Genomic DNA, 20,362 nt, shown 5'->3' with positions numbered 1-20,362 from the left:
TTTTCGTCCCCTATTGTCGGCGAAAGCATAACGAGAGCTGGGTTTTGTGAAGTTTAGAAAATCTGTTACCTTCAGAAAGCCAAAAGTAACGGAACAAGATCAGCATCCCTTGAATGTTTACTGAATCGAAGCGCCAAAGATTGTGGATGAACACTCTGAACTGTTTCAAGGTTATGGGAAACTCGCCGGAAAGGTATCTCCAGAGGTCGATGTCAACGTGCAACCAGCAATAAAACCCCCTCGTCGCGCCATGCAAAGCAAACTGAAAACGGAGTTGGAATCTTTGGAGATCGGATTGATCGTGAAGGAGGTAATACATACCGTAAGAATCAGTAATATTGTGATAATACAACGTGGTGAACCAAAATCTAATAGCATTCGCATTTGACTCGATGCAATTCCTCTCAATAAGGCATTGAAACGTCAACGTTTGCAAATGACCCTTCCTGTCAAAAATGTTTATTCGCTCAATTGATTCTTTGACTTATTTAAGGTCAAATTTCCCAAAGAATCCATATTTTATGGCGCCTCTAAGTATTCTAAAAAGTTAAAACAAAATCGTAAAAGTGCTGTTTTTATTAAAGATTGGCACGATGTTGAACGAGCATCGGGTGAAATGTTCAGGTCGGTTCACACGAGCTGGAGTTTTTCGGTTTTCGTTTTCGATTTTGAAAATTGTTAGAGGCTTCAAAAATATGGGTTCTTTGGGAAAGTTGACCTTAAATAATCGACTGAGACAATAAAACGAGATACAATTTTTGACGGGAAAGGTCAATTCAATACTTTAGAAGAAATTCTTACGGAGTTGGGAAAGGCCAAAGTGTTTACTACAGTGGATGCCAAAAGGGTGTTGGCATGGCGAACTTGATAAAGGAAGAAGAAGACTAACAACGTTTTGGATGTCTACCAATTCCTACCGGTGGACTCGTTTGCCTTTTAGGATTTCATCTTCATATTCCAAATGAAACTTCGAGAAGTCATCCAAGGTCTTGGTGGAATTGACCTTTCTCGTCAAAAATTGTATCTCGTTGTATTGTCGCAGTCGATTCTCTTGCTTATTTAAGGTCAACTTCCACAAGGAACCCATATTTTTTTAGCATGAGCATGAACATGATGACCATGCATTTCGTAGTGGCTACTCCGGGATCAAACAGATCAATCGCAATTGCAAAGGGAACCAATGGATGAAAGCATGGGATTTGCTCTTCAACTCCAATGTGCACAGTCCGAAAACTCTAGTATTTTGGATTGTCGATAACGGCGCTGGCCACATCCTCGCGGTCATCAGAGATGGGAAGTAATTGATGATGTAGTCACTCGCCCACTGCAAGCCGAGAACACCTCTGCACTCGCCACGAGTTCCTGCGGAATTTTATTGGAATCGGGGGGTTAGTTTCTGGCAGAGGTTCGTCTTGGTTACGGGTTGCCAATATGATAGTAATGAAAGGGTGGTGTATATTCTAATTGGATGCCGAAACGAGCTTTTTTGCTCATTTCGAATTCTAACAGTTACCTGATAGAACTAATCAAGTTGTAAGTATAGGGATAGAAGATGGAAACGGTTCCCATTTCCAGTTCTAGCAATTGCTAGAACATGGAAAATATATGAAATCATAAAAAGTAGAAGAATTGAACGGGCCTGGAATTAAACCCACAACCTCCTGCGTATGAGGCAGAAGCGGTAATCATATGATCACCAAGCCCGTTATACTCACGAAGAACCCATATTTTTTAAGCCCCTAACTATTTTTTTTAATCGAAAACAAACACCGAAAAAGTTCCGCACGTGTGAGCCGGCCTGAAAAATTCACCCGATGTTCGTTTTAAATCCGGCGTGTTCCTTCTCATTTCACCCTTTTCCCTCCTTAATGCTTCAGTTTTTCCCTTCTGACTTCTTTTTCTCCCTTCCTCCTCCTTCCTTATTCATACTCTCTTACTTTTTCTTTTTTACTTCTTTTTTCCTTCTACCTTCTTCCTTATTTCTCCTTCCATCTCTCTTCTTACTTTATCTCCTTTTTCCTCCTGTGGCATTTCTCACGACTCATTTCTTAAGCACCACTTCCCAATTATCATCGTTCACTTCTCGACCTCTCGTGTCTCACTTCCCATTACCAACTTCAAACTTTTCACTTATCAATACTCTCAACTTACTTCAAGCTTATCATAATTTCCTTCTCACTTTTCACCAATTACTTTTAACTTCTCCCTTCTCACTTCGAAGTTCGAACATCTCATTTCTCACTTATCACACACTTAACAAGGAAATAAATGTTCACTTTTCCTAAACTAAATTAAATATTAACTTTGTATATTTAAAGGTATTCGTTAAATGGCCATTTGTTATTTGCCAAGGGTTATTTGCTTTTCGGGCAATTATTTTGATAGAATGAAAGAATAAATAATTTTCATTTGTTATCATTCTCCCTTTTTTGGCTCACCAAAATTCATCAGGGGTGGTAAAATCAGAATACTACTGTATATGACACCATCAGAGCACACGATTGAACATCTACCTGGGTATCGTCACAGTTCTCGATACAAGTAATGTTCGAAACTATCAATATTACGTGGTCAGTATTCAGATATCAGCTACTCCATCTGCAGTTTTAATTGAAATCTTTACAACATCAAACAACAGATGGTGATGTTGAGTGTTTTAATCAATTAGATTTTGCATTTACATCAGTGACATGTTTTGTTCGATATCGTACGTTTTCAATATTACTTGCACACACACTAGGTGGAAAACAATGGTAAAGAAATTTAAAGTAAACTGCTTGAATTCAGTATGAATACACAATAAGATCTCTTTTCCTAGGATTCGTTTTTATGTGACGCGTAGTTGCTAAGAACAAGTGATTTGTCTAACAAAGAAATGCACTTTACTACAAATCTTGTGGCGCCATCTCTTGCAAACAGCACCTTCGTTCCCGTCCTTTCACAGCATAGTAAATCTTATCTAACACACTTTAATCATATTTATTAGGTTTCACCACTAGAACTAATAAAACATTATAAAAATTCCGTCTAGCATACAGTAAGGAGGATTCTTTTTTCGCCACATTTCATAAATATTCTTCCTTTAAAAACACATTTTCTCGGTTTTCACTATCGTTTCCCACATTGTACAAAGTAAGACGAAAGTCGCTAACCTAAATTTGCGTAAAGCAAAAAACATGTTATAACGTTTGCATTAAAAAAGTACTTTTTCCGGATGGCTGGAGCTCCGAAACCAGTGGACCGGTGGCACCAACCTTCGGGCCAAGTGCAGTGATTTGCTTCCTTTTGAGCTTCTTCAGGGCTTTCAGTAAAGTGTCTTTCGGCGTTGCAGTCTCGAAGAAATTAGAAACTATTCAAGGATTATAATTTGATAAAGATGTTAAATACATCGAAACGTCGGACATTGAAACTAAATAGTTTTTAATTTCTTCGAGACTGCAACGCCGAAAGACACTTTACTACAAGTTTTCTCAGTCGAAAGATTCTCTCAGAACTGGGCTTTCTTTCGATGCTCTGATTGTTGTCTAACAGTGCCAAGATGTTGTAGATGCCGGAACAGGTGTATCTGACGTCCACGAGGTGCTGCACGATACCCGTTTTCGACGCGGGGGGTGTCGTTCTTTGAATGCGCACACTTCTGAACAGAGTTGCTTCACTGTTTGTGCCATCACGGTTAGAATTCGACTGATAGAGCTGTCAAATTTTGTCTGCTGACTCATGGGTTACTATAATTGATGCTGCATGGGTAGTTTCGTCAGTGCGGGTGAAGGTAAACCCATGGAAAATCAATTTTTGTTTTTTTTAAGCAAATGTTATAGGAAACAACATTTATTTGACACTGTTTAGAGCACCTCGCTGTGAATTTCAAATGTAATATTTGGAAAAATAATATAATGAACATGCAATGGATTGAGTATGGATATTGATGACGAATTTGAAGAAATTGGGTTGTTTAGCAGAGAAAAATATGAGGTTTTTATAGTTTAACATAAAGAGCTTGCTTTTCTGAACTCCAACATATTTTTATTTTGTTTGTAAACCTTTTATTTACATTTTAATACAGCAAACAATAAGCCATTTCAATCTATAGAATGACACTAACATTCATAGAATGACAGTTGGCCCATGCAGCATAAGAACAAATTTTAGTGCCATATAAATATAAAATGGAAATTAAAAAATAGTTCCAGGCTCCAAAAATTCAGTAAAATTGGAATTAGGCTCAGTTTTTATGCAGATTAAGAATATGTAAAACATATATACCCCCAAACAACCCAATTACTTAATGTGTGCTCAAAACAGTGTAAAGGGAAAAATCCAAAACATGACTTATATTCCATAAAACCTTAATATTATGAGAATATAGATATAGAGTTTGGTCGTTTTCCCCACGGGTGCATTTCATAACATTTTACCATATAGGTAAAAAACGACCCAAAAATAATCTAAAAAAATATCCATAATTACGGGACAAATTAAAACCTAATTCTGAAGATTTGACGGTCCATTAAAATTGATCTAATATTAGTATTACTCAAAATCCACGAATTTCTGGAAAAGCTTCATATTGTGAAGCCAATCGATTACTTCACATATACAACAATTATATAAAGCTCATGCTTTACGCGGTGAAGCTCCTTGAAGACCCCTTCACATCCTTTTCATATGGTAGAAATTAATCACCTGCATTGACCTAGATTTTCCCTTTCCAGCCGAGGTCCGTTCGTTCCGAGTGCATAATTTTCTTGCACATCTCCCATCGTCGTCGTTGCAGCTCAGCGCCCGTATCAAGTTACAGAGTGCAATTCGTCCCTGATCGGTGTTGTCGTCATCAGATATGCTACGGCTACAACAACGCACGATGATGGCTATGGGCTTTCGTATTCCATGCCAAGGATGTTTTTTCAAAAGCCATCCACCAGCACGAGCAACTTGGCAGGCTGCCCGTGGCAAGATACTCACTCATGCAGGTTGACTGAGAAGAAGGTGCAGAAGTGTACCGAATAATGCGGATTCTAAGTAGATGTTTTTCTCCATAATCAGAGACAAGTGTTTTGACCTTTCTATACGAAATGTTGGGAGCTTATTTAGCTTCTGTTGAACGAAAATGCGATGGTGGAGACAAACGCAGATCGGCATTACTCGAGCTAATCAATACATTTTATTTGTTTCTTCTTGCTTCAATACCCAACCAGCGGATGGCAGATTTTAAAGCATTTCTGCATAAGAACCATACAGAAACTGTATAAAATTTTGGAATATACAGTTTTGGAAGATGTTTTACATGTTTCAAATTAAGAAGCTCTAAATGATGAACACTATTTTGTGTTTCATTCACACAAAACAACACTTAGGTGAGCGAAAGTTACACAGCCACAAAAATGCCTGGTACGGTCGTGTTAACGGTCTTTTTTTAGCATGTAATGAGGAGCGTAATGCTGTAAGCATGAGGAATGTAATGCTGTAAAAAATATTGAGATCCTAGCTTCAATAACATCACACAAACCATTTTTGTAACTGTGACTGTGACTCTCGTTTTTATCTTTTTTTTCTATCTTTCAGTAAACGATGTAGCGTGGAGACGCGTGATACATTATTGCCTAGAGTGGAAGTTTCCTTCACAAAATTGTTTCAAAACATTTTCCATTCCTATCCTAAGCACGATAAATGCTATTGAATAATAAAAAAGCGTTTCTGGAATTAATATGAGTGAATACCAAGAGGCGTTTTTCCTCCCGTGGTGTTGTGGACTCTCTTCGTCTAAATAATGTTTGGCCATGATAAGTTCTTCAATATTTTCTATTCGCGTTTCTATTCGACCGAAAATTAATTCTCGCGTAATCCGCTACTAAGGCTTAGAAGCCAAAGGCAAACAAAGGCTTCTCTCACTAACTTTGAGCCGATTTTCTTCGCATAGGCAAACTTCCACGATGATCATGTTACAGAATTCTCCATCTCAATTTAATTAATTTTATCAAGAAGCATTAGAATAAATAGTATTTTGCCACAATCGAATTCATTCGAAAGGATTGGATTGTAAATTCGTAGTTTCGATCGAAATACAACATGATTTTTTGAAGAAGTCAGCGCCAGAAACGCATTTGTTTTTACCTGCACCTACGCGTTTTAGTAACGGGCCTACAAGCCACACATTTGGTAACCCTCAGGTTCTACTGCAGCCGGGCATTGTAATGCGAGTTTTTCCTTTCCCCCAAAGTAGGTGATACGAGTAGAACAAAAGCACACTCTTGGGGCATGGCAACATATTCTTTTTCTGCAGCACATGTGTTTGTTCTACATAGAAACGCACCCCCATTACTCCTACATGCAAGAGTGGGTACCTAGCCTGGCATCGCAGCAGATAGCCCTTTTTGAGCGACCGTAGTTGAATGATGCTGCTGATGCAGTCCTTGGCTATTTTTAATACATGGTGACCTGTTTTATGCAGTCGATTTGCAGCAACGGTAAACACTGGCAGGTTATACGTGGAATCTTTTTCGCATTTAAAGGAGGCAAAAGGGTTGATTGCTTCTTATCCTGTGAGTTGAGGGAGTTCAGTAATTTTCCTTGTGGGTATCAATTAGCAGGATTTAATGTTGACGGCATCCAGCTATCAACGAGAGTGGTTGCAATATATTTACAAAGATCTTGAACTATTGAATTTTCAACACAAAGAGCGCCTTTGATCTGAACAGTAAGTTGTATTTTTGAGGGTTTTCCTTGTTCTCCACAAATAGGTTTACACATTTGTCATTTCATGAATGCAACATTTTACATTCAAACCGAATTGTAAACTTTTTAATACTATATCATGACGTCAAGGATTTTGAAATGCTTCACTGCTTCAGTAGTCTTTTGCGTCACATAAACATAACTGATTTTTTTTCAAGAAAAAAAAATATCATGATTGACATCTATATGTGTGTCAAAATACAAATAACGTCTTCTTCTTCTTCTTATTGGCATTACATCCCCACACTGGGACAGAGCCGCCTCTCAGCTTAGTGTTCATTAAGCACTTCCACAGTTATTAACTGCGAGGTTTCTAAGCCAGGTTACCATTTTTGCATTCGTATATCATGAGGCTAGCACGATGATACTTTTATGCCCAGGGAAGTCGAGACAATTTCCAATCCGAAAATTACCTAGACCGGCACCGGGAATCGAACCCAGCCACCCTCAGCATGGCCTTGCTTTGTAGCCGCGCGTCTTACCGCACGGCTAAGGAAGGCCCCGCAAATAACGTAATAAAACCAATTAGAAGGATACTAATTCGCATTCCTTAGCATTGAGGTAAGATGCGTGACTGCAAAACAAAACCATGTTGAAAGTAGCTGGGTTTGATTCGCAGTTCAGTCCAGAATTTTCGAGTTGAAAATCGACTTCTCTGGGCATGAAAGTATCATCGTGTTAGCCTCTTGATATACAAATGCAAAAATGGTAACATAACCTCCAAGTTAACAACTGTGGAGTGCTTTGATTCCACGTCGAGCATCCGTGCGAGACGGTTGTTAGTCCGCGTACGGTCTGCTTCTCATTCGGTTTTTTTCCTGAAGTACAGGTAGTGGTTTTTTTCCGAAAGTGTTTTGAAGCATAGTGCTTGAGTGGAAGTGGTGCTTAGCTGTAGCAGTTAAGTAACCATTTCGTTGGTTTTGCAACTACGCAAAACTTTGCAGTTTATTCGGCGTCCATCGCAGGCGCAGGCATCATCGTCCCACGCCGACAGTCATCATCCATCGTGCGTCTCCACCAACACAGACGTGCCGTCCTGCCACCATCCATCCACCCAGTTGCAGTGTTGGGTGCGGCGAGAACACCAACAATAGCGTGGTTCGCTTCGACTGCACCACCGGCGAGTGTCCATCGAGCTAGTGTGTGCTTCCAGAACTGTTAGCCGGCAACACAGCAGTGTGAACGCAAGTATTTAATTGAGCTCCCTCTCATTGTTCCCCTCTCTTCTCCATCTTATGGGAATAGTTTTTTTTCTTTCTTTTTTACTCGTCTTCCCCTCTGTCCCAAATCGTTATTTTGTTTGTGTGTGTGTTTTTTCTGCCCTTGTGATAATTGTTTAGTTTTAAAAGAGATTGTGCCTCGCTGCAGCGGCATTTCGTGTCCGCAATGCGCGAAGGCGAAGTTAGCGAGGTACTTCGTATTCCATGTCAGATGTTTCGTTGCATTCAGGTGTTCCAAACCAAAACGAAATGGACACCAGCAACGCAAAAATTTCCTCTACGAGCCCCCGTCCCAAGGTCTACCCTCACGACTCTAGTGGGCCGTATGTTGTTTTCTTTCGACCCAAAGGCAAACGTTTGAATATCAGCCAGATTAGCAAAGATCTGGAAAAGCGATTTTCGTCTGTCACGACCATTGACATGGTTGGGTCCAGTAAACTCCGTGTCACGGTCAGTGATCGCAAACAGGCCAACGAGATTGTCACCTGTGAGCTTTTCACTCTCGAATATAGGGTGTATTTACCGTCAGCAGTGTGTGAGATCGCGGGGGTGGTGACGGAGGGAAGTATGACATGCGACGATTTGAAACAAGGTTTCGGTCGTTTCAAGAACGTTTCTTTGCCTCCTGTTGCGATACTGGATTGCAAACAAATGTATTCAGTGTCGCAGGAGGGAGAGAAGCGGAGTTATTCCCCGTCTGACTCTTTCTGCGTCACTTTTTCCGGGTCCGCACTGCCTGACTACGTAGTGATTGGCAAACTTCGTCTACCTGTTCGGCTGTATGTACCGAAGGTGATGAATTGTGTTAATTGCAAGCAGCTGGGCCACACCGCTCAGTACTGCTGCAATAAACCTCGCTGTGCATCATGCGGAGAGAAGCATGTGGAGGGACGTGCAAAACGGCACCGAAATGTGTCTATTGTAACGAAAGCCCTCCACATGCTCTTGAAGCTTGCCCAACGTACATACAGCAGCGAATCCATCAGAAGCGGTCTCTTCAGCAACGTTCTCGGCGAAGTTACGCCGAAATGTTGAGGAAGGCCGCTCCTCCACTCGTTTCTGACACCATCTACTCGTCTCTTCCTTTGGACGATCAAGGTAGCTCTGACTCCGAGGTTGGAAATGGGGTTCCCTTTGTTTTCAATGGCTCAACGAGGAAGAGAGTAAAACAGAGCCAGCGACCCTCGAAAAAGCCTAGAAAACAGCCTCAAAGTGAGCCCCAATCCAACATGGTGAAATTCAAAGCGGGAGGAAATACTCAAAACGATCAACTTTTGTGGTTTCACATCAGGATGATCGAGAGTTTCCACCGCTTCCGGGAACATCTAAAATCCCAGATACCCCATTTTTTGCGTTTTCTCAGCCAGAAAGAGAAGAACTTCCGAGCGCTCCAATGTTCACACTTTCTGGCATCGTGGAGCTCATCATCAACTTCTTTGATGCTTCTGACCCCGTGAAGAACATGGTCAAAACTGTTCTTCCTATTCTGACTCCTCTCCTGAAGCAGCTGGCTTCGAAAATGCCCCTCCTCGAGTCATTTGTATCCTTCGATGGCTAACTTAGTCAATAAGGGTAACATGATTTCGATTCTACAGTGGAACTGTCAAGTATTCTTCCAAAATTAGATATTTTTAAATTTTTAGTTAACAAATTACAATGCGATGCTTTTACTTTATGTGAAACATGGCTAACACCAGATGTGAACCTTCATTTTCCTGATTTCAACATAATCCGCCGCGATCGGGCAAATCGATATGGAGGGGTGCTTTTTAGGGATCAAAAACAGCACTCCTTCTATAGAGTCGATCTTGCGCCGATGTCTGGCAACCGAAGCTGTCGCATGTCAGGTGACTATTCGAGGAAAAGACCTCAGTATCGCCTCGATATATCTTCCTCCAAACACCGCGATATCTCGAAGAGATCTCTCGCACATCTGCTCGGTTATGCCCGAGCCACGGTTGCTCCTGGGAGATTTTAACTCCCACGGAACAGGCTGGGGGGAACTGTACGACGACAACCGTTCATCAATGATATACGACCTCTGCGACGACTTCAATATGTCAATTTTGAATACAGGAGAAGTTACACGAGTGGCTCCTCCAGCAAGAGATAGCCGTCTAGATCTTTCCATTTGTTCGAGCTCATTATCGTTGGACTGTACTTGGAAGGTGGTCCAAGATCCCCATGGTAGTGATCATTTGCCGATCGAAGTTTCGATTTCCAATGGACATAAGCAATCTGCTTTCATCGATCTTTCATATGACCTCACGAAGCACATCGATTGGGGCAAATATGCGGACGCCATCAGCGATGGCATACAGTCGATAGAAGCACTTCCCCCGCGGGAAGAGTACAAGTTTCTATCGCAGTTGATTCTTGAAAGCGCTCTTCAGGCACAACGTCGGCCGGTGCCAGGAGCTTCGGTTCGTAAAACCCTACAGTCCGTGGTGGGACATCGAGTGTACGCAACTTTATCGCGAGAAATCCGCCGCGTTCAAAGAATTTCGGAAACACGGGGCGATCGTTCTTCACAAACGATACACCGCGCTCGAAATCCAGTTCAAGAAACTGGTCAAAGTGAAGAAGCGCGGATATTGGCGCACTTTTGTTGAAGGTTTATCGCGCGAGACTTCAATGAAAACTCTGTGGGCCGTCGGGAGAAGAATGCGTAACGCGTCGTCCGTAAACGAAGATCGTGAAAGCTCGTCGCGGTGGATACTTGACTTCGCAAAGAAAGTTTGTCCGGATTCGGTACCGGTGAGGCAAGAGCTACGTGATGCTTTTGCAGACAGGGATGATATGGATCGTCCCTTTTCGATGATTGAATTCTCACTTGCTCTCCTTTCATGTAACAATTCCGCTCCAGGGATGGATAGAATCAGGTTCAATTTGCTCAAAAACCTCCCAGACGTCGCGAAGAGGCGCTTATTGAACTTGTTCAATCAGTTACTGGAGTGCAACATTGTTCCGGATGATTGGAGGAAGTGAGGGGTGATAGCCATCCAGAAGCCCGGAAAACCCGCGTCGGATTATAATTCGTATCGCCCCATCGCGATGCTGTCATGTCTTCGGAAGTTGTTGGAGAAGATGATTCTCTTCCGGCTAGACAAATGGGTTGAATCGAATAGTTTGTTGTCAGATACACCAATTGGGTCCCGCAGGGCGCAGGGAACGCCCGACTGTCTTGCGTTGCTTTCTTCAGAAATTCAGCTTACTTTCGCTAAAAAAGAGCAAATGGGCTCAGTGTTTTTGGACATTAAGGGGGCTTTTGATTCAGTTTGCGTCGATGTCTTATCTGACAAACTCCACGAGTGTGGACTTTCACCAATTTTGAACAACTATTTGTACAATTTGTTGTCAGAGAAGCGTATGAGTTGAGAAACATGGTGACTCGGCAACTTCACGAATTAGCTACATGGGTCTCCCCCAGGGCTCATGTTTGAGCCCCCTTCTTTACAATTTTTACGTCAGAGACATTGATGAATGTCTCATGCCAAATTGCTTGTTGAGACAGCTTGCAGATGATTGTGTTGTATCCGTTTCGGGGCCAACATCGGTTGATCTGCAAGGACCGTTGCAAGATACTCTGGACAATTTGTCCACTTGGGCTACGAAGCTGGGTATCGAATTCTCTCCGGAGAAAACTGAGATGGTTGTCTTTTCAAAAAAACATAAGCCGGCAAAGTTCCCGCTCCAACTGATGGGTAAGACAATCACTCATAGCATATCTTCTAAATACCTCGGGGTCTGGTTCGACTCGAAATGTACCTTCCGGAAGCACATCGTGCATCTGACACAAAAATGTCAGAAACGGATCAACTTCATGCGATCAATAACCGGAACATGGTGGGGAGCGCATCCCGAAGATCTTATGACGTTGTATAGAACAACCATTTTGTCGGTCCTCGAATACGGTAGTTTCTGCTTCCAGTCCGCGGCTAAAACACACATGCTGAAGCTTCAAGGATTCAGTACCGCTGTCTCCGTATCGCGTTAGGATGTATGAATTCGATACATACAATGAGCTTGGAAGTACTTGCGGGAGTACTGCCACTAACCAATCGTTTCATGGAATTATCGCTCCGGTTCCTCATCCGCTGTGAGGTTCTCAATCCATTGGTCATTGATAACTTCGAGAAGCTGCTCGAACAAAACCCTCAATCTCGATTCATGAGTATTTACCACTGGTACATAACGCTGGAGGTAAGCCCTTCTTCGGTAGATACCAATCGTGCTAACTTCTTAGACTCTTACAGTTCCTCTGTTACTTTTGATCTGTCCATGAAGCAGGAGGTTCATGGAATACCAGACTTTCTGTGTGCGGAGGTCATACCTCCATTATTTGCAAGCAAATACGGGCACGCCAGTGAGGAGAGAAGCTTTTTACAGACGGGTCAAAAATTGATGACTCCACTGGTTTCCGGTGTTTTCAACGTTTTTCATAGCGCCTACTTTAAGCTCAAAGAGCCTTATTCCGTGTATACTGCTGAGCTAGCAGCTATACACTATTCACTCGAGCAAATCGCATCCCTACCTCCTGACCACTTTTCATATCTTCACCGACAGTCTAAGTTCCTTGGAGGCTGTTCGGTCAATGAAACCGGTTAAGCACTCAGCGTATCTTCTGAATGGGATACGGAAAGCTTTGAGTGCCTTATCACAACGGTCTTACACAATCACCATGGCTTGGGTTCCTTCTCATTGCTCGATCCCGGGAAATGAGAAAGCGGACTCTTTGGCTAAGGTGGGCGCTATGGAAGGTGATATTTACGATCTGAAAATCACCTTCGATGAATTTTTCACATTAGTTCGTTCAGAAACCTTGAACAGCTGGCAACATAAATGGACAAATGGGGAGTTGGGTAGATGGCTGTATTCAATTCGCCCGCAGGTGTCGAAGCGTCCATGGTTCAACAAATTGAGTATGGGACGAGACTTCATTCGAACCATATTTCGTCTAATGTTCAATCACTACACTTTAAATGCACATTTTTTCAGAGTGGGGCTCTCGGAAGGAAATCTCTGTGTTCGCGGCGAGGATTATCAGGACATCAATCATGTCGTGTGGGCGTGCGAGGAGCATCGTGGCCCCAGATCTGCGCTAACTGAACATCTCCGGGTCCGAGGAAAACAACCAAAGCCTATTAGCGAAGTGTTGTCGGGCCTTGATCTCGAGTACATGTCCCTGGTCCACCAATTTTTGAAAGTTGCTGATGTAAGACTGTAATCATTTCCTTGTCTCTCGTACCCCATTACGAATGTATTCTTATTGTTGTACATTACAATGTCTGTCGTTAATCCCTTCCGTATGTCTTCCTCTCAACGTTGTCTCCCAAAAAAGTTTGTTTGTCTCGTTACAGATGTAAAAATGCGAGGAATGTCAACTTTGTGAACATCAGCATCGTAATTACTTAAGCACCCTAAAATCCTTTCCTTTCCTACTGTATTATTGTATTCCCTAACCTCGACTAAACCGCGAGTCTTTCGGTTCCCCAAAACTAACACTATGTATAAGAATCAAGAAATGTATTGTTAAACTTGATTTCGGCTCCGTAACGCTTCACGGCAAATGAGCCTTCCAAATAAACGAAAGATAAAAAAAAAAACTGTGGAGTGCTGAATGAACACTTCGCTGGGAGGCGGCAATGGCTCATGAATGGATACAATTCCAATAAGAGCATGAGCATGAGCATGAGCATGATTGACCGCCCACGGTTGCTCCTCCGTTATTGCCAGGTCAGCTGTAATTACACAGAGAACCAACAGATGATATTTGGGACTAACATCATCCTCAATGTGTAAAAACTGGTAACCAAAATTAAGGCAATACCGACGCCGGCCGTGTCCGAATGCAGGTCAATTGAGGAATGGGTAGGAAAATGTTGACGTGATACTCGCTTTGATAGAAGCCGACGAGTCATCTGCACTTCCACGAGAAATCACTGGGATATTGGATATAGGTGGTAGGAATTGTAGCAGGGTTCGTTTTGGTAAACGGTTGCCGTGTGTAACGTGTAGTGAATATGAACGTACAAAGCAGAACGAAACAACGCAAATCTCGAGATCATTTTTTCAAAAACGTTCGATAGCGTACTAATTATTTATATTTTTCTATCATACAAGGTAAAACAAAATACACGGAACTACTTCTGTACTTTCAAACGCGTTCGATCGTGCACTTCAATTTGTTCATTCACCGCGAGGATAAGCAATAGATGGCTCAAAGTGAGCGGCTGTTCATTTGTTTCGTAACTTAAACGCCTACAATATTATTTCTTTAACGCGAGAATATGCATCTCTCACAGTGAATTGACGGCAATGTGAATCCTTTTTGTAATATTCATAACGCGTAGAAACAGTAACGAAAAATTATGGAATTGTTTATTATTAGTACAAATGCATTGTGAGGTGAATCTTATATCCAAAAACGACGACGACGACTTCTTGAGGAATGTTTCGTAATTCATTATTTTTCTCTCAGAACGAACAAGCGTGTAATCGACTCAAACGAAATATAATGCTCAACTATTTAATCACTCGATGGCAGTGACTGACCACCGCTACAAGCTTCGCGCGCGCCGACCTACGGGTGTAGCTGGAAAGCAGTCAGAGATAAATACATACGACGAAATTCATCAGAACTAAATTCGCCAAAGAACGATATTATCTTGAAAAACCCTGATTAATCCACCTAGCGGTGATGGTGCCTTTCTCGTGCATTATAAAAATAGTATTTTGGCCATTACTTTTGAGCCCATAGTCCGATCTGGCCAATTTTCAATAGGAAACAATGGGAGAGTATTCGGCGTCGAGTGCAACATGTTGCGAGTAAATCGGTTAAGGATAAGTCCCTGAAAATGAGTGACATTTTTTACTCATTTTCTAATAAAAAAAGTGGTATTTTGGCCATAACTTCCGAGCCCATAGTCCGATCAGACCAATTTTCAATAGGAAACAATAGTAGACTATCCTGCGTCGAATGCAACTTGTTGCGAGTAAATCGGTTAAGGATAAGTACCTGAAAAATGAGTGACATTTTTTTACTCATTTTTTAATAAAAAAGTGGTATTTTGGCCATAACTTCCGATCCCATAGTCCGATCTGACCAATTTTCAATAGGAAACAATGGTAGAGTATCCTGCGTCGAGTGCAACATGTTGCGAGTAAATCGGTTAAGGATAAGTGCCTGAAAAATGAGTGACATTTTTTTACTTCTTTTTTTATAAAAAAAAGTGGTATTTTGGCCATAACTTCCGAGCCCATAGTCCGATCTGACCAATTTTCAATAGGAAACAATGGTAGAGTATCCTGCGTCGAATGCAACTTGTTGCGAGTAAATCGGTTAAGGATAAGTACCTGAAAAATGAGTGACATTTTTTTTGGGTGGATGCGCACAGACACACACACATACACACACACACACAGACATCACCTCAATTCGTCGAGCTGAGTCGATCGCTATATAACACTATGGGTCTCCGGGCCTTCTATAAAATTTGTTTTTGAGCGATCATATAGCCTTTACCGTATACTTAGTATACGAGAAAGGCAAAAACAGTTGCACCATGTGTTTAATTAAATAAATAAACAACTAATAAGACAGTGAACTTTCTTCTATATGGTACTTATACTAACAGTCATATCACTATAAATAAAATACTATGATGGCAAAGTTAACATATCTCACACTAACATAGAAAACAATATTATTGACGACGCGCATCGTTAATTCTTGTAAAAAGTCATGAAATGGCCAGGCCTGAGTCGACGATTATGATCCTCAGTCTGACCCAGTATGATATCGAAGTAGTATGTATAGATAGAATTCATACAACTCATATAATAAATATAGTGAAATCAGTGAGAAGCACGAATTTTAATATAATGTACAATACGTTTTTCTATTATGTCTTCTTCTTATTGGCATTACATCCCCACACTGGGACAGAGCCGCCTCGCAGCTTAGTGTTCATTAAGCACTTCCACAGTTATTAACTGCGAGGTTTCTAAGCCAGGTTACCATTTTTGCATTTGTATATCATGAGGCTAGCACGATGATACTTTTATGCCCAAGGAAGTCGAGACAATTTCCAATCCGAAATTGCCTAGACCGGCACCGGGAATCGAACCCAGCCACCCTCAGCATGGTCTTGCTTTGTAGCCGCGCGTCTTACCGCACGGCTAAGAAGGGCACGGCTAAGAAGGGCCCCATTATGTACCGTTCTAAATTATTATTTCCAAATTTGTGAATATTTAGCCTGCTGTACATTAAAACACAAGACACATACTCATGAAATGGCGGGAACCTAATCAAACTGAGGAAATGCTAATAGAATACCACATTGAAAAGCAGTTGGAATGTAGAGCCATTGAAGAAGATTTTTACTACTAGCTACTTAAGCAAAATTGCCCGTGAAATATTTTGTGAAAGACACCAAATGTCTATCACTCATAGAAATTATAGGGTTATATGTTTAAGCTACATATTTATGTAATCTGAACTGGCATTTATTGTTTTGAAGGTGTATATGTATAAGAAAATCTGGGACTAAGATGAGCGCTTATCTGGTTACAGCACCCGTGCGCGGCTCCTATAATTTAGGTATTCACAGAAAATGCTATCGACTGCATATTGATGTAGAACTCATAGAAAGTAGATGAAGGTAATGCTGTTCGTATTTAGTTCTGTTTAGTTGTCAATCGGATGCAAATGATCGTTGAAGAAAAATAGAACAGAGGGTGTAAAAGGAAACGGCTTACTGAATATAACTGGAATTCACCCAAACATTGTAAATTGCACCATTATCTCCAGGAATTTGTAACCAAAGAGCACATTTTTTCAATTTTTCTGTTTAATTTTCACTGAAATTCACTTATGAAAAAAATTCGGGAGACGGAAAAATGACGTCTACTTCTTATCGCGGTGTACTATGATCCTGAATGGATACAATTCCAATAAGAAGAAGCTAAACTCGCTTTTTTTGGAATTTGTTATGATTCCACATAAATCCTTCAAGCATCTAATAGTAGTTTGTGCAACTAGTTGCAAAAAGATGATATTTTCAGCACGAGTTGTACGTTTATCCAACGAGGCTTGCCAAGTTGGATAAATACTACGAGTGCTGAAAAATCGAGTTTTGCAACGAGTTACACACGCTATTTTTTGCAATGACGAAAAATGGGCTTTAATATGATAAATTTGTACCAAAAGGGCACTATCTAATTTACTTCACATGATCATTCTTGCCAATAAATTATGTTGCGGCAGAGAACAATAAGATTCCATCTTATCGTGCTAAATTGCATAGCTTGAAAAGCTATGAAGCGATGGATGCAATTGCCTTTGGAAAATTGTGATTTTATGTCCAACAAACCATTTCATTTATTACGAGACGCTTAGAGTAGGGTATCCAATCATGGTTTGAACTAGTGAAAATCGTATCATGGTTTGAACCATTTTGAAATCAGTAGAAATTACCATCTCATTGGCAGGAAATGAACCTAAAACAGTATGAATGGCATATTTAGGTATACTGGAAGTGATAGAGTTCATTTAAACATTCGTACATATTGTTTAAGTAATAAAATAAAGCGATTTAAAAACGTCCTGAATTTGCGCTAAATCCCCCCCATCAGTAGCATCATTTCAGAAAGCTCGTAAAGGACACATTTATGACACAGAAGTGAGATCAATATATCAAAAGAACGCTATTTTTATCTGAAATCGATTGACATCATTACACAATTGAGAAACAGTTTTAAATAGTTAAAATAGTAACATTTATACAAGGTAAAAACTGATCATGGTTTGAACTAAATTCGTACCATGGTTTGAACTTGTAAATGCAGTCATGTTCTGCTGCTGTCCGCTAGAGCGCTCCATGCGCCTAGCTGGAGCATTTTGTTTACATTTCCAATCGCAATTTTCATATCGATAATTTTGACGTTTTCACACGTTTCGGGTTACTAATCGTATGCGAGAAGATGAATACTAATACAAATTTGCTTTTTATAGATTTCCTCAGCGTTTCATGCATGTGATTAGTATTATATTTAGGAGCTGCTGGCTGCTGCAGTAGTTCAAACCATGGTACGAATTTAGTTCAAACCATGAACAGTGTAGTTCAAACCATGGTACGAATCAAAGTTATGTAATTATAAAGTTTTTTCAATAAAACTATGCATAAATATGTGCACCCAGGATGTTTTTGGAAAAATAATGAACTAAGCTTTCATATAAACTAGAAATCGCAGTTCTAACACGTCCCTTTTATGAAATAAATCAACTTTGTTTTGACGGCTCATCTAAAACCCGCCATTTGGTTCAAACCATGAGTGAATACCCTACACTATTTAAACACTCACCCAGACTAATTCAGCTAAATGTAGTCATATAACTACTGTCCCAATGTAGGTTTTTCATTATAGCACCCAAATGAGTGCTATAATAAATATTATGCAACCCATTTGAGTTGCATAATGGTCATTAAAGCACCCATTCTGTTGGTATGGAAAAGTAGGCCGTTTTATCACTCAAATGACAACTGTAAACCAAGTATTATGATCAGGAATTGCAAAAATTTGCATTATTTTAGTCTTGTAAGCAATTATTACATCAATGGGTGAGTCAACTGAAAGTAGGGATAATTTTTAAGACAATTGACAATTTTGAAGTAGGGCAGGCATTTTCGTCTTTTCGTTACAGTCTTGAAAACCAATAAACAGGAGAGACTCAGGAGAGACTTTCTGCTATAGTGGAGTTCTAGCAAATTGGCGTTGCTTTCCTTGATTTGAGCCCCTACAACGATGGACGGAAATATTTGCCTTGTTCTTATAACAAAATATAGAAGCGATGACTTGCTTGACAAAGCCATTCGCTTAATTTCTCTAATTCATACGAAGGATAAAACATCGATGTAAATGCTTGCTTCACTACGCTGTACATTGCGATCTCTAACTTACCGGTATCTGCAGATTCCGGTCCGGCCCCCGTTCACCATCCGGTAGTGCCACGTGATGCGGACATTTGCTGATGCTGTTGATGCACAAACTGCTGTTGTTGTTTCCTCCGTAGAAACTGCTGGTGCTTTGATGGTTGCTGTGTTTGCCGTAGCTACTGCTGCTGCTACTGCTACTGCTTCCGCTGCTGGAACTGCTAGAGCATGCATCCTTGTGGCGACTGCCTGGCGTCGTCGTCGTCGTCGACGCCGTATGATGGTACTGCTGCTGATGGCTGTGATTGTTCATATAATTTCTATTATCACTACTACCGCTGTTTACTAATAGATGATCGTGGTGGTGAAGCGCATGATGGCTGTGATGGTGCAAGTTGGGAAGATGTTGGTAAGAGTTGCTGGTGGCGGCATTCGCCGTCACGCCGGAGTCCACCCGTAATCGCCGGCTTCTGGAAATAGGTAAAATAGGAACCGATTAGAAACTCCCAAAAGTGAACCATTGTCAGCAACTTACCGTTCATCTCTGAGAGGTGGTGAGCCAATGGAACTACCGGCAGGAACGCCGAGCCGCTCCATTCCCGCGCAGCCGGGCGACTGTACCGATAGCATCTGGAAGAGCCGAAGGAAAGGGCATTCGTTGAATTACTGTCGCTCATTTGAAAGGGTGTGTGTGGCAAATTTGATTATTGCATTCTTTCTGGCGGTTTCTTCCCTCCCGCTGGAGCTGGGTGTGATTTGGGGTGGACTGCAACCCGTTTACGGCTGTATCAATTACGAAGAGGCAAGTGCATATAAACGGTACTGGACAACGACGACGTCGCTCAATTGGGCTTAATTTGCAATCGGCCAAAAATGCAAATGCAATTCGCGACTGATTAACTTTCCTGTTTAACCTTGATATGGAAGTCACATAAACAAATTAATTAATTACTGGCTGGTTAATTAATTGCTAATTGCATACTGGGCGTTTCTGCCGGCACGCGGTGAAAGCTACGTCAACGAAGGGAAGGGCCGCATGGCAGTCGTTGCCACAAAGTCTGGTTCATTTGACGAGGCGCGAATACCGTTGGGCAGTGATTTTTAGATTGAAAAACAAGCATTTGCCTTTTGAATGCACAGGGTAGTAAATTATAGTCATTCATGGCCCTGGAAAGTCAATTCGTTATATTTTCAATTTATTGCACAATATCTTGAGTAGTGAAGAAATTAAATTTGCTTTCAAAATAACTGCATACGACGTGGATAATAAAGCGGAGACGACCAGTCATTTCAAGTACAACACTTTGAACACTTAAAACTACAAGCAGTAACAACATTTCTAATGCAGAATTGCAGCTGGCACTGCAGATCTATACACCCTGCTCTGGCTGAGCATATTATCTTCAATTGGCGCTGTTAGTCGAATTGATTGAATGCTGTCGTTTCTCGTTATAACACTTATACAAGGTTTCTTCT

At 41.1% G+C, this 20,362-nt stretch overlaps 1 protein-coding gene across 2 annotated transcripts in view; it reads right to left on the bottom strand.

Moving 5' to 3' along the window:
- Nucleotides 1–19,516, bottom strand: part of LOC134211214 (uncharacterized protein DDB_G0271670-like) — a 36,541-nt gene extending 17,025 nt beyond the window's left edge. For both annotated transcript variants that reach the window (XM_062687901.1, XM_062687900.1), the window contains exons 1-2: nucleotides 19,422–19,516; nucleotides 18,915–19,356 (exon numbers count right to left, since the gene is read on the bottom strand). In XM_062687901.1, coding sequence (XP_062543885.1) covers nucleotides 18,915–19,356; nucleotides 19,422–19,516 — 537 coding nt within the window. The remainder of the gene's footprint in view (nucleotides 1–18,914; nucleotides 19,357–19,421) is intronic.
- Between the last annotated feature and the right edge of the window lie 846 nt (nucleotides 19,517–20,362).

Source organism: Armigeres subalbatus, chromosome 2 (assembly GCF_024139115.2).
Source record: "Armigeres subalbatus isolate Guangzhou_Male chromosome 2, GZ_Asu_2, whole genome shotgun sequence".
Taxonomy (NCBI): Eukaryota; Metazoa; Arthropoda; class Insecta; order Diptera; family Culicidae; genus Armigeres; species Armigeres subalbatus.
The sequence above is the reverse complement of the archived record's forward strand: the minus strand, read 5'-3'. Positions and strand labels throughout refer to the sequence as shown.